Genomic DNA, 23,812 nt, shown 5'->3' with positions numbered 1-23,812 from the left:
TCTACCTGTAGGTCGACAATTCAAAAGATTTCATAGTTAAAACCCATTTTGGGTGTTTTAAGAACTAGTTTTCCCTAACAGTATTGGCAAATCTATGTTTTTGCTGATCATTTACTAAATCAATACACTTTAAGAAAAGTTCTCCTTTTTCTTTCTAGACATTATGGTCACCATGGGTTTTGCACGAGATGAAATCAATGATGCCTTAGTAAGTCAGAAATATGATGAAGTTATGGCTACTTACATCCTTCTAGGTAGAAAACCACCCGAGGTAAGTGGTTTTTGTCTTTTTAAGTTAATGTATATTAATTTTGAATTAAATGGATAAAGATAAGTTAGGAAATGTATTTGGTTCTTTGTAGGACCAAAAATAACACAAAGATCCTAATAGTTTTCTTAGAGATCAGAAATCAAGGGGCTAAATTGTTTACTGATCTCATTAGGGCCAAGCAGCTCCAGCCACAGTCTCAGCTTTGAGTCTGGTGTCCCCAGAGTCATATGGTGTACACTGTGTAGTCAAAGGCAGTGTGATTATCATAAACGTACAGAAACAAGACATGAAGGCAAAAATAGGCACAGGAAGCTGAAACCATGTAGACAAGTGAGACCCTAGGGAAAGATGCTGCGTGGTTTCGGCCTTGTGTCCAGTGACTTCTGGATGCCCAGCTGAAATTCTCGGGGACAGCAGAACGCAACGGGAAGGAAGAAGACACATGCAGAAAATAACTGTATGGAAGTGGGAACCATGCAAGGAAATGATCCTTTGGGAAAGCATCTAGAGAGGAAAACATTGAAAAGGAGTTTCAGAGTACTGGTCATTTTATGTGAGAGCATTGAAAGTTGAAAATTAGACATCTGTGACAGGTGTTCTCTAAAAAGGGCTATAATTATTCATAATTAAATAGGAACCATGAACAAAATCATATATTCCAACTGAAACATACTGAGCCTGCCTTCTCTCAGAAACTGTGCTGACAGCATGAGGGAAAAACCAAAACGGCTTCCTGTCCAGCAGCCCTTGGGGTAGAGCTAAGCAGCCAGCCCCACTGTACGTTACAGGGTGTGCTGCAGATACTCCGAGACTATGGGAGAGCTGGCACCTACAGCAGCTAGGGTGACATTCACCTAGGAGGTGCACGTGGCATGACACTTGGTGACCAGGGGAAGTGGGATAAGCCCTGATTTCTCACAGATGCCTGCATGTATAAGGTGACCTATCAGAGAGACCTAGTCAAGAGACTCAGGGAATGGCTCAAATAGTTATTTCTAGCCTCTTTTGACTGTTCTCCTTGGACTTCAAATGACCACTGGGCACTTTAATTTCTTATTAATGCAAATACAAAGTCCAGGCATATACTAAAATCAAATATGAATTACATTGGAAGTAAACTGTTGAAGCTACTATGACTGGAAAGGTCAGGTTCACAGCCCCTACCAGAGCCATTAACTGTGCACTTCATCCTCTGAGCCTCAGTTTTCCTGTCTGTAAAATGTGGATAGTAACACTCAGCTCTTGGGGTCATTCATTGAAAAGGTTTAATATGTTAAACCTTGACCCTGCCTTACAATAGCTGCTAATGGGTCACTGCGCACGCTGCTGCTGTAGTGAACAGTGCCAGTCCCGAATCCCACCGCAGTGCCAGGGTTCACTCAGAGCTTCACAGCAGCACACGGCTGCAGACTGCAGAGAGCTTGTGTCTGTAAGCTTACCATGGTCAGGGCTGAAGGAAGTCATTTTCTAATCAGAGCCAACAGAATAAAGTGTGTTTTGTAAGTGCGGAAAAGCAAACAAAACAGTGTAATTTTAGTTGCAATTGTAAAATATGCTTAATAGCCCCTGTGTGCACATACATACCTGTACATGTATACACACACACACACACACGTGTGTGTGTGTGTGTGTGTGTGTGTGTGTGTGTGTGTGTGTGTAAGGCTTTAGATTTCATCCTGCCTGAATACCCATGGTGTCCTTGACCTTGGTTTTTCCACCTGGAGACGCATGTTAATGCATCCCGTGTTTGAGGCAATGGTTAGACAAGTAACCTGGTGTGTGGAACATGTCTGCTGTGCAGTTGCCATGTTTGAAGTCTCTTTTTAGTTTTGATTGTTCCTCATACAACATGGAATCGTTTTGTGACCTCTCTTCTCACAGTTCGAAGGTGGTGAGTCACTGTCCAGTGGGAGCTTGTGCCAGCGGTCGCGGCCGAGCAGCGACCTGAACAACAGCACCCTTCAGTCGCCTGCTCACCTGAAGGTCCAGCGGAGCATCTCGGCCAACCAGAAGCAGAGGCGCTTCAGCGACCACGGTGGGGAGCAAGTCTAAGAAGGGGGCATTCTGGCCCTGCCTAGTGTGCGCTGCCCAGCATGCTCTCATGTCCTCTCTCCCGGGGCCTTCTCAGACGGGCATCGCTGGGTGACTGACCGATCATAGGGTCTCTTCTGTGGGACCTGAACCAACTTAATTTCTCCTATAATCGATTTAATCTTAGTGGCGAGTGTAAAGCACACAGTGTGGATGTTGTTAGCATAGGAGGGTTCTATTGGCAGGAAGTATATGAGTTCTTTCCCAGCTAACCTTGCTGTTTGTACACATTGCAGCCGGCCCCTCCATCCCCCCTGCCGTCTCATACACCAAGAGGCCTCAGGCCAACAGCGTGGAGAGTGAACAGAAGGAGGAGTGGGGCAAAGACACAGCCCGCAGACTTGGCAGCACCACAGTGGGATCAAAGAGCGAAGTCACAGCCAGCCCCTTGGTGGGGCCAGACAGGAAAAAGTCCACAGCGAGCCCAAGTGTGAGTCAGAGCTCTCCTGTGTCAACACTTACACTCATGTGTCAGAAGTTTTTTTTATAAAATCTTGTCTTTTGTCTTTTTAAATGGTTCAAAGTGAATCATAATTTAAAAACCATGAGAAGGGGGGCAGGCAGACATCTTGTGAATGTAATAGAAGAAACATTGCAGAGAATTCTGTGTTGTTGTCATTGTCCTTGTTTGGAAGGCAGTTTCACTGGATAGCCCAGGCTGTCCTGGAACTCACAGCAACAGCAGTCCTACCTCAGCCTCTCAGCGCTGGAGTCTAGGCGAGAGGCCTGCTCCCAGCTCCCGTTCCTCAGCAAAGCATAGCCTCTCTTCAGAGTGCTACACTATATCCCTGCTCCTTTTGTCCTGCTTTTGTGATATTTATTTGATATAAATTGGTGAATTTAATCTTACATTTACAGGTAAACTGCTGTCTAAGGGCAGACTCATTAAAAATTTGCCAGCTTTCCTCCTGTGAGGTCTCCTAAAATGCCACACTCTAGAAATTAAATCAGGCACCAGAAGAGAGGCCACAGTAGTGTCCTGTAAGATAGCAGGAAGAAGAAAGATTAAAAAGTGTGTGTGGGGGGCAGGGGGTGAGTGAGAACAGGGTGGGTGAAATCTGGAGGTGAGTGAGGACAGGGTGGGTGAAATCTGGAGGTGAGTGAGGACAGGGTGGGTGAAATCTGGAGGTGAGTGAGGACAGAAAGCAAGGTGAGGAGTGGTTAGCCTTGTCGGTAGGAGAGCTGACGGCCATGAAGGAGCAGAGTTAAGTTACTTTCCGATATTTCATCAACAGTTTGCATATTAGAAGATGCAGTCGCATTTCGAAACTGTTGGAGAAGGAGAAAAACACTTTAGGCCTAGAATTTTATATCTAAACATGCTAACTATATTCTTAGGCATAAAATGTGTCAGCTGTTTGGCTACGCATTGACTATTTAAAACACTGCACTACTTAGGGTATCCTCACAAGAAGAGAAGATAACATGTTGCTGTAAAATATAGAAGCTAAAAGTAATCCAGTAACTTAGCAAGGGCCAGGAAGATGGCTCAGTGGATAAGGATGCTTGCCGCCATGCCTGACAAACTTGAGTTTCATCTGGGACCCCAGAGTGAGAAAATTGTCCTCTGATCTCTACACATGTACACACACACACACATGCACACCCATCACCCACCAACACACCTTCCTCTCAAACGGTATGGTTTCTGGTGCCAGTATTCTGTGTGGTAATTGAGACAATACTTTTTTCAAATATATAATCAGCTTAGCACTTCCTAGTCTAAAAAGTAGATGTGCATGCCACTTTCCACGTGGGAAGTATATCAAGTCTGCAGGGATGGCTCAGTGATCAAGAGCACGCACTCTTACAGAAGACCTGGTTTGGTTCCATATGGTGGCGCACAGCCAGAACTCCAGCTCAGGGGCTCCAACAGCCACCTCTGGCCTCCATGTGATATACCTACGTGCATGCAGGCAAAGTGTGCATACACAGAAAATGAAAATAGATAATGGTGGCATGACTGTTTGCCCTCTTCTACCTCATCTACTTGGAAATGATAAAAATACTTATTTTTTTCAGTACTTACTTCCTTGTCAGCTGGAGGACTGTTAGGAAGGCCAGCACCCCACATAGCAGTAAAAACAGACTGTCCCTGTGTAGCCTGCCAGTCCCCTCTGATCGAACCTTCTTGGCATGGCCAACTCAGCTCTGTCCTCTCCTGTCTGTCCTATGTGCTACTGTGTCCTAATCCTGATGCTGCAGATTGTGCAAGGCCTGTGTCCCCAGTGGGCTCTCCTATGGGCCGTCCACATCTCACCAGCCTGTCCATAGCTGTGGCCGCCCAGCTCTTAGCTGGGGTGGGAACTGCTCTGTTCACCGTCTCCTCAAGCCTGCACTCTGTCTATTGACATGGAGGCTTCCTCAGAATCCTCAGTGCTGAGGTGACTAACGAGTGTTCAGACTGTATTCATTTACTTTTAAAAAGCGTTACATCCAAAGTAATTATACTACATTATTTAACACTTAAAAAACGTAAGCCAGAAGATTCTGCCACAGTTTATAGTTTTCTCTTTGCTGTCTATTTCTTTCGGTCTGAACTTGTAGAATAGATTGGGTCAATCCTTCTGTGGGACTTCTTTCGATAGAGAAAACAAATATGAGCATGGCATAGCTGTTTCATTCTTTTTACGACAGGTCAACACTGTATCTATTTTGTTCTTGGGATGGTGTGGCGTCCTTCTAGACAGGAGCATGGAAATCAGTGTAGTAACTGCATGGCTTTTATAAGTATCAATGGCACGTGTGTCATGATCTAGTCAGCCTTTCTTTGGGAGTGATGTGCATCCTCCGACAATTCTGTTATCCCTTCATTTTTTTAAACAATGTATTATTTGTGTATGTGTGTGTGTTTGTGTGTGGTTGCTACATGTGTGGGGGTGTCCTCAGAGGCCAGGAGAGGTTGTTGGATTTCCAGGAGCTAGAGTTACAAGAAGTTGAGCCCTGGACACAGATGCTGAGAGTCACACACAGGTCCTCCGCCTGAGGATGGCTGAGATGTCTCTTCAGCATTTGGAACGATTTTTAAAGCTGTGCTTGTGTAACTTTCCTTATGATTTCCCCTTCTGCATCTGACGCTGAGGAGATAGCTGTTGACTGCTCATACTAAACGAATGTTAGAGTGACTGTATTTTAAAGACTTGTAAAGGCTAAATTGGATAAGAAGATATTTTCATTGAAGAATGAAACAGAAGAGTTGTTTTAATCCCTCTGAAAGTCACTTCTCCAGAGCTTGGGGGGCAACTCTATGGTAAAGTGCTTGCTTAGCATCTGCAAGACACAGGGTTCAATTCCCAGCACCACAAACAACAACAAAACAAAACCACAAAAAGCAGAAAGTCACCCCTGTCTATTTTTATACTGGTAACATGGCCAAGGTTTGGCAGGCATGATGGTATAAGGCCAGGGGTCTGCTGAGCGGTAAGGAGAATAACCCGTCCTAGCTACCCTTCTTCTGTCCTTTATAGACATAGCCTGTCTCCTAACTCAAATGTGGGATTATGGACCGTATCCTTGGATTGCAGTGCACAGCCATCCGTCAACCCTCAGCCAGGCTGCACTAGCCCACACACTTTAGTCCTTATGATGTTCACAGGCTACAGAGGCCTCTGGAGGGAACACCATCCGCACGGGCCGTTCATGCTGAGATCGAGAGCAGCTGCTCTCTGCTCTGCCCTTACTCAACCTGCCGCTCCCTGGACAGAGTAAATGAAAGCCGCTTCCTGTGGCTTCCCAGTGCTGGCTGGGACTGTAAGCTAAAGCCCTAGTGGGTGTGAATTGGCTCATGCTTTCTCTTGGTTTCGGTTTTGCTTTACTTTTTATTTCTAACATCTACACATGAGAAAGAGGAAAAACTGGATCCTGCTTATGTGAGATTCTAATCAGCTAAAATTATGCTGTGAAGGTTTTCTAGTAATTAACAGTTTTAAACACATTTCTTTGATTTCACACTAATATAGTTCCAATTTTTAAATTGATCTTTTCTTCTCCTTAAAGAACAACGTATATTCTGGCGGTAGCATGGCGAGGAGGAATACGTATGTGTGTGAGAGGAGCACAGACCGGTACGCAGCCTTGCAGAATGGAAGAGACAGCAGGTGACTGTCACTGGGCCCAGCAGCCAAGTGGCTCTGCCATTGCTGCATGTTAGCTTTGCTGAAATGTCCATAGCTGTGTGGGTCCGAGGGAAGGAGGTCAGAGCAGTGAGGCTGTAGTAGCTGCTCGCTCTCACGGGGCTGCTTGCCTTGGTACCCCAGTGAAGGGTGCCAGGGTAAGAAGTAGCCTCTCCTGGCTGCCCAGGGCCTGGATACAACGTGGATGCAAATACAGCTCGGTACCAAAGCAGCGTGTGCAATCCCAACCTGACCCTCGAGACTGAGGCTTCTCTCTGTGTACCCTGCCTCTGTCATCTCTCTGCCCCTTACCCTTCAGCAGCTCACGTGATACCCAAGTAATGAGAGCTTCCTTTCCTTCCTCTAAGCAAGTGTGGTCATCTCAACTGAAGGTAGAAGCACAGACTTTGTACTGAGTTCTAGTGTAGTTGGAAAACCACTGGCATCACATCAGAAGGATGGGGCACGGGTTGCGATGAGGTAGAACATTGGTGTCCTTCAGCAGTAGACACAGGGTGAGTGCTGGGAGACAGCACGCAAGGACGGCGGTAGCTTCCTGCCGTAGCGTCCTGGAGGCTTGACAGTCGGGAATGTACCGTTTCTCCTATCCCCGGTACTAAGCTATAGCTCCTTATGTCCATAGTGGCTAGCCTGTTGCTCATGGCATGAGACGGCACTGTGATGTAAGCTGAAGGAGGTGCTGTCTGCAGCAATGGCATTTTTCATATAATTATGAGTTCTTAATGCTTAAATAATGTAGGAAGATTTATACCAACACATCACACAGAATTGATCTTAGAATAAGTGAAAAAAGACTCCAACAGTAATCAACTGATTTGTAGCTGACACACATCCACAAATATGCCCTGCCCTCTCAGACTCACAAGCACAGAACAAGAACCTGAGAGCTTTTCAATGGTCACACCTTAAATGGAGAGTTGTTTCATTAATCACTAAGAATGTGTTTGTTTCTTTCAAGTGTTTCAATCACGAAAGTGTCAATTGATTGAGATTCAGGAAATCTTTTTCTCAGCTTTCAGTAACTGTACTTCTTCTTTTATGTCAGCCTTACAGAGATGTCTGCCAGCAGCATGTCCTCGGCGGGCTCCACCGTGGCCTCTGCTGGCCCCTCAGCACGTCCCCGCCACCAGAAATCTATGTCAACCTCTGGCCACCCTATAAAAGTTACACTGCCAACCATTAAAGATGGCTCAGAAGCGTATCGGCCTGGGTGAGTCCTGCTTACGTGGCTTTCTCTCCTCAGGAGCTCTCTGAGGAGCAGTGTGTGCGTTAGCAGTCATCTAAGCTACCTGACATCATTTTCCAGAAGAATATTCTTAATCCACCCATTAAGCAACGCTGCCTAATTTATCACTTAAGTAATTTTAATGGCTGGCAAGATGGGGCAACAGATGGTAAAGGCGCTTACCTCCAGGAGTGATGACCTCCGTCCTCTCCCTGGAGTCCAGATAGTGAAAGAAAAGAGCCCGCGCTCAGGAGCTGTCTTCTGACCTACACACATGCTCTGTGGCACGCACAAATAAACTAACCTTGTAAAATAAAAAGTAAGTAAGGTGAGACACACAGCGAGCCAGCTATGATGGCGCATGTCCCGGTGCTGGAAAGGCAGAGGCCAGTGGAGCTTTCTAAGTTCAAGGCCAGCCTAGTCTATGAAGCAAGTTCCAGGGCAGCCAAGGCTATGACACAGAGGAACCCTGTCTTGAAACTGTACCCCCACCCTTGCTCAAAGAATGGGACACAGAACCAAATCCTGTTGGCACCACAGCCGTAGGTCCTAGTAGGTGTGGTATTAGTGGGGCAGGCACAGTGACAGCCGCTCGGGCATAAAATCCAGTTTGCGGTTTTTAAGTTTCACTCATGTAGGATTTCTGAATGTAGGGCATCTTAACATGCGGTTGCTTCAGGATTAGGTTCTATCCGTCACACTGACAGCTCCATGCAGCACTGTAGCCCCTGGAGTCTCAACAAGAAGCATGGGGTGATGTTATGAAAGGCCTTTTGACAAACAATGAAATCCATTCTGTACATTGCTAAGCAACATATGTTAAAAGCATTCAAGTTGAATACCCTTTATCTGGAGTTCCTAGGCCCAGGAGACTTTGGGATTTTGGATATTTTCCAATTCCACAATATTTGCATGCATAATGAGATAGATGGGATAGACCTGGAATTTCAACATGAAATTCATTTAGATTGCTAGCATGCCTGACATGCACCGCCTAAGCTCATTACATAGTGTGTTTTCAGTGGATATGCATGAGGTCACACATGGAATTTCTCATGTGTAGTGTCATATCAGTGCTTAGACAGTTTTTGGATTTGAAGCATTTGGGATTTGGATATTCTGATTATGTAATAAATACCGCACGTGCTGCACTCTGGCTGGCATTCCAGATTCTGACAGCTTTGTCTTCATGTCAGAAATATTAGAATCTATAGTAAAAATACAGTTTAAATTGGCATCTCCTCCTTGTATAACGATATAGTAAATTAATTCTCCCATGTACCTCATTTCTAATGTGGATAAAAATCATTGGGCCAACAGAAATAACCACACCTTTCCCCTCCCCATTTTTAGGTTGAGTGAAATCTGCTCCTGTCATTATTCTAAATAATAGATCTTAATTTCTCCCAGCAGTGCAGCTCAGAGAGTGCCTGCTGCTTCTCCGTCTGCTCACAGCATCAGTGCCAGCACTCCAGACAGGACCCGCTTCCCCCGAGGGAGCTCCAGCCGAAGCACTTTCCATGGGGAACAGCTCCGAGAGCGGCGCAGCGCGGCTTACAACGGACCACCGGCCTCCCCATCCCACGAAACGGGTGCGTTTGCACATGCCAGAAGGGGCACGTCAACCGGCATCATCAGCAAAATCACCTCCAAGTTCGTCCGCAGGTCAGTACCCTCGGGCTGGGGCTGCTTTCTCTGCTGAGGAGGAGGCTTGGTCCTTTCCTTTCACCTGGGCTATGATTTTTCTAGAATGACTTCATGGCATCTCACTGATTTTTACAGGAATTGGGAGTAAAACACCTGGAAGGGATAGTCTTTTTCCTTAAGAAAGAGAAATTAAAAATAAGAACTTAAGGGCTCATGTAGCCCAGTTGTCAAGTGTGGCTGGGCATGCAGGAAGCCCAAGGTTCAGTGCCAGCCTGCGGAAGCCATCACTCAGGAAGCGGTGGCAAGAAGAGCAGAAGATCAAGACCATGGGATCTGCGCCCAGCCTGGGATGCAGAGGGCCCTGTCCCAAAAGAAAAGTGACAGCTTTTGTAGAGCAGAGCAAAAACTTCCCGTAGAAAACATTTTGTCAGGAGTGGGGGGCACACACCTTTGATCCCAATGCTGAGGAGGCAGACAGAGCTCTGAGCTAAAGGACAGTCAGGTCTACATAGCCAGTCTCAGGACAGTCAAGCTATGGAGAGAGGCCCCGTCTCCAAGAATAAAAAGGGAAGGAAGGGGAAAGAAATGTAAGAATTAGCTACGATTTAAAATGTTTTTACTTAGGAGAAGGAATTAAATACACATCTAAGCTTGAAAGAAAAAGAACTAACCTTCCTCACTGCTCTGTCAGGCACCAGTGGCAGGCAGTGATTAGCTTAAATCTTCTTATGTCGTTTATTTACTGAGGTGGGAGGAGAACCACGTGCCATAGTGTGTGGAAAGTGGGGGTCAAAGCACACCTGTCAGAGTCATCTCCCCTTCACCGTGAGATTCCAGGGCTTCAGCTCAGAGCGTCGGGCTGGGTGGCAAGCACATTACCCATTAGGCTGAGAGAGAGAGAGAGAGAGAGAGAGAGAGAGAGAGTATATACTTATGTGTATATGTATAATATTATTTACATTGTATATGCGTTATATATTATGTATGTATGTATGTTTAAAATCCTTTCAAATCACACTCATCATTTAACTTTTTTTGAGTTTTTTTTGTTTGTTTTTTATCATTTAACTTTTTTGACTTTGTATAAGTTTAAGGTCACATGATTACTTAAAAGCTGAAAATCAGAGGCTAAAGAGACAGATCAGCAGTTGTGAGCACTGGCTGTTCTTCCAGAGAACCCAAGTTCTATTCCCAGTGCCCACATGACAGCTCACAACGTTCTGTAACTCCAGTTCCAAGAAATCTGACACAATCACACAGTCACACATACAGGGGAAACACCAGTGCACATAAAAATAAGAAGCAAGGAAAATGTAAAAACCTGAACATTAAAATAAACACAAGATAAATGTGTGTCTAACAAACTAATCTAGTGAAATAGTATAGCTGTACTTCATACAAACTAGTCATGCTGTGTGCTGCACATAGATGATATGAATGCCAAACAAATGCAGACTGATAGAAATGTGACCCATTAATACCAGCCCATGCAACGTGAGCCCTGCCACATAACACTCGGCTATGCAGAGTGCTATAAAGACAAAGAGGGCGGGACCTGGGCCCTCCAAGTCTTAGAGTCATGGAAGAAACAACTGAGCAATGAGCCATGGGCTGAAGCACAATGCAGCTAACAAGGAACGTCACGGGCAGTGCATGACTGCCTCTAAGCAGCTAACAAGGAGCATCACGGGCAGGGCATGGTCGTCTCTAAGGGTCCATGTCACACACTCATATGAGCTAAGCCTTCAGTCAGTGAATGGAGAAGGCATATTGATTGCTTGAACACTGGTGTTTACTTGCAGTGTCTCTAGTGTCCCTGGTCTTCCAGAGTGAGTGGAGAAGCTGGGCATGGTGCCTCATGTCTTTAATCCCAGAACACAGAAGGAAGGCAGATTGTTATTCCAAACATAACAACTTACCACAAGCAAACAGAAAGCTTGGTTGGGTAAAGAAGGGCAGCAACCTCCCCCTTTTCTATGTGCAGGACCACACAGCTGAGTTTCAATCCTTAAACACTCAAACACAAGTATCTTAGCAGACCATCAGTGACCTTATGCTGACTGTACAAGTGTGCAGAGTGGCACACCTAAGAGAAGGACAAGCCCACAGTCAACAGGGAGTCAGAGGACGGTACTGGCAGCCATTGCAAGGTGCTAGTGTGATTGTCGGTCACTGGCACGGTAGATAGGGAAGTGATGTCCTTTCTCCTTGGAATCTTGTGCCTCAAATGCCTGCCAGTTGAGTACAAAATGCTGGATGTGTGGTATTTGTTTTTGTGTCACAGAGCCAGGCTAAGCTGCATGGGCCCTGTGTCCCTATCTGCCTCCCACCGCGAGCCGGCTCCTTAGGCCTTAGACACTGCTGCCCTCTGCTCAGGAGGCTGGACCAGCATGTGAGCACCAGCAGTGAGATGTGAGGGAGCTCCCACTGTGGCTGTGGAGAGCTTGGGCCCGGCAGCAGTGTCCTCTGTGTCAGCGCATATGCATAGGACAGCACAGTCCTGCTGAGTGCAAGTGTCTCCTCTCTGCTGCAGGGTCAGCGGGGTCACTGTTTGTTGCTAAGGCTGAGCATTGCCCTTCTGTGCAGTGTACCCCAGCATCTCACACAGCTGGCATGGCACTGCATGGCAAACCAGCTCAGAAACATATTTATTTCAGTTTGCTATAATAAAATAATTTGTACAGATGGCACTGACTATTTAATATTCTACCTAGTGAAAATAGCAATTATTTTTTAAAAAATAGAAATTTAAGAAACCCTATTTGAGAATACAAATACATTTTATTATTCTTTTGGTTCTGAAAAATAGTGGTTGGTTGGTTGGTTGGTTGGTTGGTTTGCTGTTGGGTTCTTTTGGGGTTTTTTGTTTGTTTGTTTGTTTGCTTGTTTTTGTGTGTGTTTGTTTTTTGCACAATACAGCTATGGTTTTCCTTTTGGTCCTATAGCTAAAGCCCTGCAGGCTTGGGATCCGTGTAGTGTTTAGTGCCCAGACTGAGTTTGTTATATAGCAGCTCTGGCTAATGCACAAGATGGGAGGAGGGCGCACTGGTTTTAATCCTGCTGTGTGCATTTTACATAAAAGTAGAAATGACTAAAGCATTTTTTTAAAGAAACTTAAGCATTCGAGATGGTGATTTCCCTAGCTTCCCAAGGTATCTTTTGTTCTCTCATAAGCTACCTCTTAATATTTGAATATCAGGCTATAACTTGACTCAGTTTATTTACCTTCAAACATCAGGGTAGTTAGAATTCTGGAAGACTTTAAAATCATTTTTTAAAGATTTATTTATTTCATGTATGAGTACACTGTTGCTGTTTTCAGACACAGCAGAAGAGGGCATCAGATCCCATTACAGATGGTTGTGAGCCACCATGTGGTTGTTGGGAATTGAACTCAGGACCTCTGGAAGAGCAGTCAGTGCTCTTAACTGCTGAGCCATCTCTCCAGCCCCAACTTTAAAATATTAATCACTTTCAACGTAAAGTCAATTAACATTTTTTCTGATTTTATTTCACAGAAGATATCTAGAAAAGATTATTGTTCTGTTTATAATTCAGTCTGTATTTTTAGCCTCACCTGCTTGTATAGGCTGATGTGCATGAATTCTTGGCACTTCTAAAATAATTCATTGTGTATTTAAGAATTAGTATTTAGAAAACCATGCTGGCTCCTTCCTTTCTTAAGACTTGTTTCTGTGTATAGCTGTTTTGTCTACATATATGCACAACAGAAGAAGGCAGTCAATCCTATGAGACTACAGTTCGGGACAGTTGTGAGCCACCATGTAGGTTCTGGGAATTGAACCCCTGTTCTCTGGAAGAATAGCCAGTACTCTTCACTGAGCCACCTCTTCAGCCCTGGGCTCACTTTCTTAGTCTCAGTCTCTCTCCTCTCCTCTTCTCATCTGCCAGCACTGTGTCTGTCTGTGTGCGTGGTGTGTCTGTGTTTGCTCCTCTGTCACTATCTACCTTATTCTTGAGACAAATTCTCTTTCTAAACCCAGTGCCCACTGCTTGGGCTGGCCTAACTGGCCCTTAGACCCTCAGGATGTCTCCAGAAGATGTGCACTGCTTTGCATGAGTCAGGGCCTCATGCTTGTACAGAAGAACTTTGCTCACTCATCTGTCTTCTCGCCTCCTGTCTCCTAAGCACAGCCTTAGTTGAACAACACAAGCTTGTGTTTAGCTGCAAGATTAACATGTTTGCTCGACTGAGCAACAGCCTCTAGACGTGCATGTAATAATGTGAAGTTTAATGTTGATAATCATTAAACCCTATTTAACCTTAGATTATACTAAACTAAGCTAAAAGATAAATATTAAATTATAGTTGTAGCTTGGAATTGGGAGGTTGTGTTTAAAGCAACTAACTTTTCCCTTGATAGCTCCTGCTGACGGTATCTAGTAGATAGATGCTCAAGCAATGGCTTCGTGTTGTGGTGAAAGCGTGAAGGACTCAGAACCAGCAGTAATGAGCAAGCTGACATCAGTGTTGTTTTAGTTTTGGGTTTTCTTGATCTTTTTGCTTTTAAAATTGTTAAATCTCAACCTTCTCTTTATTTTTGAGGGATCCAAGTGAAGGCGAAGCCAGCGGCAGAGCCGACACAGCCAGGTGAGCCGCAGGTGCCAGTGCTCGCACGCCTGTGTGGTGGTGGGCAGCGTGACCCTTTGATGGCATCTGCACTGTGAGCCTTCCTGGTCCAAGTGTGGTGGGTTTCCTGATGTCACCTAGCATGCAGTGAAATTCAAGCTTATCAACCTTGAGTTTGTAACTCACTAATTGGAATTGCATACTTGGTAAAGAAATGGGCTTTTCGTTCTGTCAGAAAAGTAGGTCAGAGCAAGGGATTTATAGGTGAAAGGGTACTGTCCTCTCTAATATGGCGTCACTAAGGTGAGCCTTCCCGGGATCGTGCAGAGCACTGAGGTAACTAACATGCAGAGAATTTGACGAGAGTACTGTATTTAGGTGAGTATGTAATCTTGCACCGCAGTATAAAAGTCTACGCTGGCATGCTCTCTGGGTTTCCCCAGAGAAACAGGGGGGACAATTAGGTAAATACTTTGCGTCCATTTAACAGTCTGGCATGTATTTTCTTGATTGCAGCTTTTAGCTCTTTAGAGGCTCAGATATCTGGGATTGAAAAGAAATACTTTATGTTCCTTTTTATAGTTTATAATAGGTTTTTATATATTATATGTAAATGCATATGTACATATTTCTAGAAGAGACATAAATGTCTTTCAAAGATACAGTTTCTTCCTTAAATCACAAATGAATGAGGAATGTTTATAGGCAAAAATTGCAGCTCATCTATCTTCGGACAAAAGTGCAGTATGTTTAACCCCAGGCACTCACTCTGTATCACGGAGATCTATCTGTTCAGTTCACCTTCCTGTGCTTACTTGAGATGGTTTTCTGGTTCAGTGTTACCTATGAGATATCTGTCCAGAAAATTCAATGTGCCAGCCGTCTCTTGTGCCCAGTGTGGCTCTGGATGCCTGCGGTGTGTCAGGAGTGACGCGGGCAAACATGCTGGAGCTTGCGATCTAGGGGCTGTCAAATGATCCATCGCTAAGAAGCCTGATGAATGGTCAGTGCGTGTGAACGCATGACTAGGGAGGGGTGGCCATGCTAGGTCAGGGATCAGCGGCTAGGGACTGTGGTGTGGATAAGAAGCAAAGAGTGGAAAGGCGAGAGGAGGTTATCCCTGGAGCCAAGGGAGGCTTCCTGGCCTGTGCGGACACTGGAGAGGAGAGCACAGACCTGAGGCCAGGAGCAGCATGGAGACCAGTAGGTCCCACAGGAACAGCATGGAGACCAGTAGGTCCCAGTGGGAAAAAGTAGAGAATGAGAAAGCAGGGGTGGGTGGAAGCCACAGGCACCTTCCAAACCAGAGCAAGCATGCTGCCACTATATCTTGACAGTGTGGTTCACCCCCCGACTGTAGGGCTGAAACCTCTCTCTTCTGCAGTCATGACATTGCTCCTAACTAAGAGGATAAAAACAAAGAATGTTTATACTTCAATACTGTGTTTCATAAGAGAAATCCCAGTGGTGCCTGATGTGTGTCTGTGTGCAGCTTTGTAAAGATGTGTGTGCTTGCATGTATGTGTGTGTATATATGAAAGTATGTGTGTATGTGTATATTTGAGAGTGTGTGTCTGTGTGTGTGTGTGTGTGTGTGTGTGTGTGTGTGTGTGTGTGCGAGCTATCTGGAGCATGTCTGTCTGACAAGTAGAGAATCTGTGTTTTAGAAGTGACCCCAAAAATATAGGAAAAACTATTACATTTTCACTTTCAGCTGCACATTTGTTCCCCAGAACAGATGCACACACCTAACACAGTTTGCTGCTTTAGACTGCAGATGCTAAATGCCAAAGTAGACAGTGCCCCAGGCCTGTTTACAGCATGGCGATAACATGCATCTCTGCTCCCTCTGAGGGCTGACTGCATGTACACTGGAGTTGCCGCTCACACTTCGTGGCTGTGGCTTCTTTGCTGAGGACAACTTGGTTTTCATTTCCCCTTTGCCTTGTAGAGGTTCATCGGGAGATCCCAAAGAGAGAGACAAGGACGAGGGCAAAGAGGCCAAGCCCCGCTCCCTGCGCTTCACCTGGAGCATGAAGACCACGAGCTCCATGGACCCCAACGACATGCTGAGGGAGATCCGCAAGGTGCTGGATGCCAACACCTGTGACTATGAGCAGAAAGAGAGGTTCCTGCTCTTCTGCGTTCACGGAGACGCTCGGCAGGACAGCCTCGTACAGTGGGAGATGGAGGTCTGCAAGTTGCCTCGGCTCTCACTCAACGGGGTCCGCTTCAAGCGAATATCTGGGACATCTATTGCCTTTAAGAACATTGCATCCAAAATAGCAAATGAGCTTAAGCTGTAACGATGCGTAGGCTTCGGGATCAGGGAGGATGCACCACACCTGAGTACAGTGTCTGAATGTACTGGTGATACCTGTGTGGTCCCGCTGTGGATCGCCCATGTAGAAATTGTCCTTAATGCAATAAGGTTATACATAGTTATGAGCTGTAAAATTCAAGTCAGTATGAGCTATAATAATCGTAGCTTCAAAAGTAGGTTCACATGTACAGGTAAGTATATTGTGTATTTCTGTTCATTTTCTGTTCATAGAGTTGTATAATAAAATATGATTGCTTTAAAACCTGTATAGTTGTCTAGATCTCCACACAGAAATGTACGTTTAATGCTTTGAGTTGAAAAGGATTTCCCCTGTTATTTACATTCTGGTGTGTTTTTAAAATTCTTACCTCCATCATGCTGTTTTGAAAATTGTGTCGAGGATTAAAAGCGCACAGAAATAGTCTCTAAAATTGTAGCATGAAGTTTATAGAAATTATTTTAAACTCACATTTAATTTAAACCAGAAGTTGACAGTGGGTTGGTGTCCCGCAGTCCTCCTGCTTTCCCAGTCTCCGCCTGGGTCAGACAAGGTGTGGTTGGGACTTAGAGAATGTCTACGGCGTGGCACCCAGACCTCCTATACAAAGCCGACACAAGTCACAGCTCTGCCTTGAGCTAACTCAGAAGCGCCTCGAGGAAGAGTTGAGTCTTTACCAAGCTTACTTGGCCCTCTGGTTTTTCTGACCTGCTAATTAGCAGCAGAGACTGAAAGAATCCGTAGCTCACCCGGCCGGCTGTAATGAAACAACCCAGCACTTGGGTTTGCTGCCTTCGGAAGACGCAGGGTAGCTGCGGAAACAGGAGCGTGTCGGGACGTCTCATAGCACAAGCTCATCCGTACAGTGTCGATGATTGCGTTGGCTGAGATATGATGCCGCCTCAGGAATTGACCCGAGTTGGGAGCATCTGCCCCAGTGTCCTCCCAGCCTCCACCCTCCCCCACCACTCTCGTATCTGTCAGTAACCGGAGAGGCCTGTGAGCAGGGCGTGCTCTCCATGCCCGTTCACTACGGACTTATGCTGCCTGGTGGTTCACTCTGCTCCCTCAAAACTCCTTTGTTTTCAATATTTTGCCCAAGTTCTCCTGTTTCTTCCACATCATTATTCCAGTCATGTGGAGCTTTGTAACTGGTCATTTGCCTTCTTTCATAATTAGTGACGTATGCGACGTAAAGCCACTAGAAAAGGCACATCTTTTTAATACTCATTATTTTCTACTGACTAGCCTTGGAGGTTGACTGTGCAATGTTATTTAATGTTGTAATTACTGTAATATCAGCACACAGGCCCCATCTGCACACTCCTGAGAAATAGAAAATGTACTCAGAGCTTGTCATTGAAAGGAAAGTAACGCTGTGGTCAGTGCTTGACATTGGAAACCGCACTGGAAAGCTGCCGGTGGAGGGGATGTCCTGGTCCACAGTGGCCTCCACACAAAGATGCTCTTATCTTCTGTACTGTACTGTGATGTAGCTTTCTTCTGTAACATTCTGTTCTAAATGGTGTGTTTTCTTGCCTTAGGGAAGGGCGGTGTTAGCGGGGGGGGGGGAAGCAACAAAACAGAACTGTGTAGCCCCTTTTTAACCTGGTGTTCATCCCAAGCATTCGATGCAGATCTGCATTCGCTCACTGGTGCACACTGAAACCTTACTTGAACAGGCCTCATAATAAAGCGTTTGTCTTTGGCTCTTTCTCGAGCTGTGAATCACCTGTTTGCTGCTTGGAGAGCCCTCCGAGTGCGTTCTTCCCCGAGCTCTAAGTCCACTCGGCAAGCCAGGGATGGGCCGTGTAGGTTCCCAGGATGTTGTTATGACAAGAAAGTTTGACCTTCCTATGGGAACCCCCGTCATTGACATACTTTTCAGAACAGAAACTTTCTATCCTCTGTTTTATATGTTCATGATAACATTTTGAAGAGTCAGAGGGATTTTAATATATTTGCATAAACACCTGGCTATATGATAGCAGGATTTCCTTGGCTCTGTGGAAATAGTTTGTATCACTTGTTAGAAAATAGGACATAGTATTTTGTTTAACAACAGCAAAAATAAAAAAAAATAGCAAGAACTCTGACCCACTCACATTTGGTGGAGTACAGTTGGATTTTAAACATGAAGCTCTTGTCACTGAAAGTGCCATTCCCAGCCCAGGTTCCTGTGAGGGAGGAAGCGGTGTCCTTGGCCTGTTGGGTTAACAAGCAACTGCGCAGACAGCTCCTACGGCTCCAGGATTGCGGTTCGCTTGCGAAGCCAACACAAACACATACACTGTCAGGAAGGCAAAAACAGGTAACGCTGGGTGAGCAAAGAAAAGGCTAATAAATGATCTGGAAATGCAGGGAAGGAAGAATGAGTTCTGGGTGCTACTCGCAAGGAAAGCCGAGAAGGTCAGAATGGGAAAGAGCTCTGGGAGAAGGAGCCCGAGAGAAGCTGAAGACAGGCAGAGCAGGAAGGAAACGGACGGAGGGGGCTGCACGTTCTAGACTAGCCAGGGCCACGTGGCACAGTCTGTACCAGCAAACAGACAAAATTACAGAATGTGCTGGCAACCTCAACCTGCACTTAATCTGTTTGTTCAGTAGTCCAGCAAATGTATTGAGTGTGAGTATACATCAGGTTCCGGGCTCTAGGGAAACATTTTTTAAAATCCATATCTAATAAACATAGAGAATATATAGAACGATTTATGGGATGGAGCCAAGAAGCCCTTTTCAGGAGGATAAGGTATATATATTCCACAGACATTGCAATAAATAGAGCAAGATGCTATGAGCGGGGAGTGTGCAGTGTTAGCATACATGACAGCTGGTTTTGTGGACACTGGTGTGAGCCAGTGAAGGCACCGTGATAGCACAGCTTTGCCTTGACAGAACTGCCAGTCGGCACTATATCCTGGGCTCCGTTGTTTTGAAGTCAGAGTTAGGGGCCTGGAAAGATGGCTCACAGGTTAAGGGCTTCTCTTCAAGAGGACCTGATTTCAGTCCCCAGAATCCACGTGGTAGCAAGCAACTGTAACTTCAGTTCCAGGACACCTGATGTCCTCTCCTGACTCCCGTGCCCATCAAGCACACAGATAGAACACATATGTAACATGTATGCAGGCAAAGTGGTCATACACATTAAATTAATAATAATGTTTAAAGAAATCTGAGCTGTTGTAGATAGCACAGTTGCTTTCCATGTAAGCAGATGTGATCCCCATCATCCATGTAAAGAAAATTAAAAACAAAACCAGCTGCAGGGGTGCATGCTTGTAATCCCAGGACTGAGGAGACAGAAGCAGGGCCCTGGGGCTCACTGACCAACTGGCCTGACTGGAGTCCCCTAGGCCACTCACTGAGAAAGACCCTGTCTGAGAACACAAGGTGAGAAACTCCTGAGGAATGGCACCTGAAGTTGACCCCTGACCTCTGGATGCACATGCACACACATGGGGTAAGAGGATGACTGGGAGACCATGAGGCCAAGACAAGGCCAGGTCTTCAAGGCAAGAACTAGAGGAAAAGAGTCCAAGGGCCAGAGATCGATAAGCGTAGACCTTGAAAACACTACCATCAATGATAGGCAGGCCTGAAAATAGCTCAGGGGTCACAGCCCTGGACTTGCGGCTGTGCTCCCACGCAGAGAAAAGCACAACTCGTAACAGACTAGGAATGTCCATCAGTGGCAACGCCCGGCCTTTAATCCCAGCCGGCAGAGGCAGGTGGATCTCTGAGGGTCTGAGGATCTTTGAGGTCAGCCTGACAGCCAGGGATAAACAAAGAAACTCTGTCTCAAAATAACAAAACAAAAGGAGGGAAAAGTAGATCAGCACTGACTCAGAGATGTGTTCTGAAAGAGGCAAGAGTGTGTGAAGCGGAGCAGTGACGAATGGGAGCATGCCCTGCATGCCTGGAGTATTACCTACTTTCCAGTGTCTGAGGAGGAAGAATATGCTCGGTGGATGGGAAGGCAGTAGAGGGGAAGATGGCAGGAGAGACCATCCCAAACTGGAACAGAAGATAACTCGCACATTGGGAAGAGCCCCTGGGGAAGGAGGCAGGGAGTAAAAGACCTTTCAAGACAGAATGGCGGGAAGGTTTTAAAACATTGCTCAAGATCATAAGCTTGCGGTATTTGGTTAACAAATAACCAAAGAAAGCTACATCTGATTTTCATAACAGTTACTTCAAAACAATACTTAAAACAAAAGTTGGGATGGGAAAGATGTTCTAAAAATGAGAAAAAGAGTAAGGACCAGTTTCTTGTCTGAAATGCTGAAAATAAACAACAAACAAACTATCAAGCAAGGATTCTCTACCTAGATAAAACCGCTTTCGAAAACAAGGATGAAGATGACCGACACACCGGAGGAGAGCAGTTTGTAACACAGTCACAAGAAATGTACAATGGAGCTGGAAAGATGGCTCAACGGTTAAGAGCACTGACTGCTCTTCCAGAGTTCCCGAATTCAAATCCCAGCAACCACATGGTGGCTCACAAGCATCTTTAATGGGATCTGATGCCCTCTTCTGGTGTGTCACATACATAAATAAAATCTTTAAAAGAAATGTGCAACGGAATCTTTGACATGAGAGACAACAAGTACAGGATGGGACTCTGCCATCCACCTAAAGGAATCGAGAGCAAAAAACCAAACCATGTGTAAAGTCACTTACAGCTGAGTGAAGCCCTCTGCGCTAGTTTGCTCTCTGCTGCTACCAGAAAACAATGGCCAAAAGCAGTGGGGGGCGGGAGGGATGCAGGCTTATTTGGTTTACAGATTAGGGTCCATCATCAAAGAGAAACTGAGGCAGAAACTGAAGCAGAAACCACAGAGGAGCACTGCTTACTGACACAACCCCAACAGTACCTTTCTTACACAGCCCAAACCCTCCTGCCTAGGGATGGCACTACCCAACATTGGCTGACCCCTTCCCCATCAGTTAGCAATGAAAGAAATGTCCCATAGGCATGGCCATAAGCTAACCATGTGGAAGCATTTCCTCCAGTTAGCTCCCTTTTTCCAAGTGTGTCAAGCTGACAAGATCAGCCATCACAACCTATGACTAGTGAAAGCAAAACTTTACTAAGGCGACAACACACCAGCCTGGAGGATCTTCGCAGAGTGCTTACACCACATATGTGGTTTGCTGTCACTTTAAGACGGGTTATGATAAGTAGGAGATACACTGTACATTTAGCACAACCACAAAACACAGCAGTTACAGCTACTGAGCCAGTAAGGGGGTTAGGAAGAAATGTTGTTTTAAAATAATGTTTCAAGTATTGTGCTAATGTAAGAGGCCTGGGGCCAGATAAGCTGCCAAAGACAGAAAGAAGAGCTGGTCTACGACATGGTAGAAAGTGTTGGCAAATTATTTATCTGATAGTTAATATCTAAAATATACAAGAACTTGGACAACTCAATAGCAAGAAACCCCAATTTACAAATGTACAAGGGACCTAAGTAAACAACTGCTCAAATGGCCAATATGGAGAAAGTGCTCAAAGTCACAGGTCAGAATGCGCTTACAAGCCACGCTAAGGAGCAGGGAGTCGTAGAGCACACCTGCAGTCTCGGTACCAGGGAAGTGAAAGCAAGAGGATCCTGTCTGATCACTGTCCAAAAGATAAAAGATGAGTGTGGACGAGGTTGTTCAGAAAGAGAACTCCCGCACACTGTTAGTGTGGTCTGTAAACTCATGCAGCTATTTTGGAACACAGTATGAGTGATCTTCAGGTGTTAAAAGAAATGCTGTATAAGCTGGTGATCTCAATCGTGGGTAAATAGCCAGGTGATAGGAAACGAGACCTGCGTTCTGCGTTCACTCAAGTATCAATCGCAATAGTTGGTCGACTTCAGCATCCTTCAGCACGAGCAGATGCAGAACGGAAGAGAACTCTGCCCTACAGAATGAAGGAGAGCCTCGCCATATCAACTGAGGTGAGTCAAATGTGAAACGAAAACCTAAGTATCTCAGGCCTGGCAAGAGGGCTTGGTGGATACGGGGACTTGATGACCTGAGTCCCCTCTCCGGATCTCAGTGGTAGGAGAAAGCTGACTCCCACAAGCTGTCCTCTGACTTTCACATGCATCATGCATGATGTGGCACACACACGTGGGGAGAGAGAGAGAGAGAGAGAGAGAGAGAGAGAGAGAGAGAGAGACTGTGATAAAAATATAAAATACAAGCATCACGGCATCCAGAAACCGCTGTTGTGACATTTTTCCATGGAAGGCTGTATATGCTAGTTTTGAGTCTGAAGGCTGGGAACTGATCAGAGAAAAGGCCTGGCCATGAGGTGGCAGCAGAAGGGCATGCATAGAGTATCATGGGGATACAGTGTGGAGTGCTTTGGGGAGAACCCTCACAGTGGAGGGTCTTCCAGAGAATGTCCAGGATCCCAAACCAGAGGGAGAAAGAGTATGAGGACTTCTCTGCCTGCAGAAAATGGGAAAAGGGGCTTCAGTGGAGAGACTGGATTAGAGCTCCAAATGGCAGCATCCATGTGAGGTCTTCCAGAGCCCCAGGTTGTCATATCTGGGGCTAGAAGATGTTGGGAATTTTACAACTTATACAAAGCCATCAGACTCTAAAGTGTGAAATATGTTCATGTGCTTGCTTGGACTTCACTGAAAGTACTTGGCTTGGGTGTATGAAGATTTCAAGTTCGGCTTCAGCAGCCCTAAACCAGGCTACGTGTATAATTGCTTAGTTTGGATGTATGTGTGGATACCGTATGTGTACCTGGTGCCCTCAGAGGACAGATGAGGGCATTGGACACCCTGGAACTGGAACCAGAGTCCTAGGCTGTGGTGCAGACATAAACACCATGGGGGAGGGGGGGGGCTACCTTTAACCCATTGTTTGCAAGATGACTCAGTGGATGAAAGTGCTCACTGCCAAGCCTGATGACTTGACCCCGGGGGACCCCCACAAGTTGTCCTGTGACCTGCACCTGAGCATCTGTAACCTTACATCTTCCTGTTTCCTGTCCTGCCTTTAGAGTTTAATGGTTTGGGAAAAATACCTGGCAAACTCGCAAATTCAGCAAGACAAGCTCTCAGTGGTTCCTGGGTGCTACATCCCCTAGGTCAAGGTGATGTCTGGCCTACTGAGAGAGGATGCTGAACCCGTCCGTATGTTTTCTGCATGATCTTGCAGTTCTTCTCTCTATCAAGGGACACTCTTTCACTATATAAAACTATTTGCAGGGTACGATGATACACGCCTTTAATCCTAGCACTTGGGAAGCAGAGGCAGGCAGATCTCTGTAAGTGTGAGGCTGCCAGGGCAGCAGAGTAAGGCCCTGCGCCCACCCCCATAGAAAATGAGAGGAGGGAGAGAGGGAAAAAGAGTGAAAGAAAGAAATTAAGTTGGGGGCTAGAGAGATGAGGACTCAGGTAAAGAGTACCGGCTGCTCTTGTAGAGGACCCAGGCTTGTTTCCCAGCCCCCACGTGGTGACTCATAACCAACTGTAATTCCAGTTCCAGGGTGTCTAACACCCTCTGAGGACAGCAGGTACA

At 45.7% G+C, this 23,812-nt stretch overlaps 1 protein-coding gene across 5 annotated transcripts in view; it reads left to right on the top strand.

Annotated features, from left to right (window-relative positions):
- The window catches only part of Mark1 (MAP/microtubule affinity regulating kinase 1), a 103,531-nt gene extending 85,167 nt beyond the window's left edge, over positions 1 to 18,364 (top strand). The window contains exons 11-18 of one of the 5 annotated variants that reach the window (NM_145515.2): positions 159 to 271; positions 2,153 to 2,306; positions 2,599 to 2,792; positions 6,359 to 6,459; positions 7,541 to 7,705; positions 9,134 to 9,385; positions 13,935 to 13,979; positions 15,910 to 18,364. In NM_145515.2, the coding sequence (NP_663490.2) occupies positions 159 to 271; positions 2,153 to 2,306; positions 2,599 to 2,792; positions 6,359 to 6,459; positions 7,541 to 7,705; positions 9,134 to 9,385; positions 13,935 to 13,979; positions 15,910 to 16,264 (1,379 nt within the window). In that variant the 3' untranslated portion in view covers positions 16,265 to 18,364. Of the gene's footprint in view, positions 1 to 158; positions 272 to 2,152; positions 2,307 to 2,598; positions 2,793 to 6,358; positions 6,460 to 7,540; positions 7,706 to 9,130; positions 9,386 to 13,934; positions 13,980 to 15,909 lie in introns of all 5 variants that reach the window. The other 4 variants (NM_001378876.1, XM_030253538.1, XM_006497141.4 and 1 more) reach the window with 4 other exon arrangements.
- The last annotated feature ends 5,448 nt before the right edge of the window (positions 18,365 to 23,812 follow it).

This window comes from Mus musculus, chromosome 1 (assembly GCF_000001635.26).
Source record: "Mus musculus strain C57BL/6J chromosome 1, GRCm38.p6 C57BL/6J".
Taxonomy (NCBI): Eukaryota; Metazoa; Chordata; class Mammalia; order Rodentia; family Muridae; genus Mus; species Mus musculus.
This window is presented reverse-complemented; position numbering and strand designations above follow the sequence as displayed.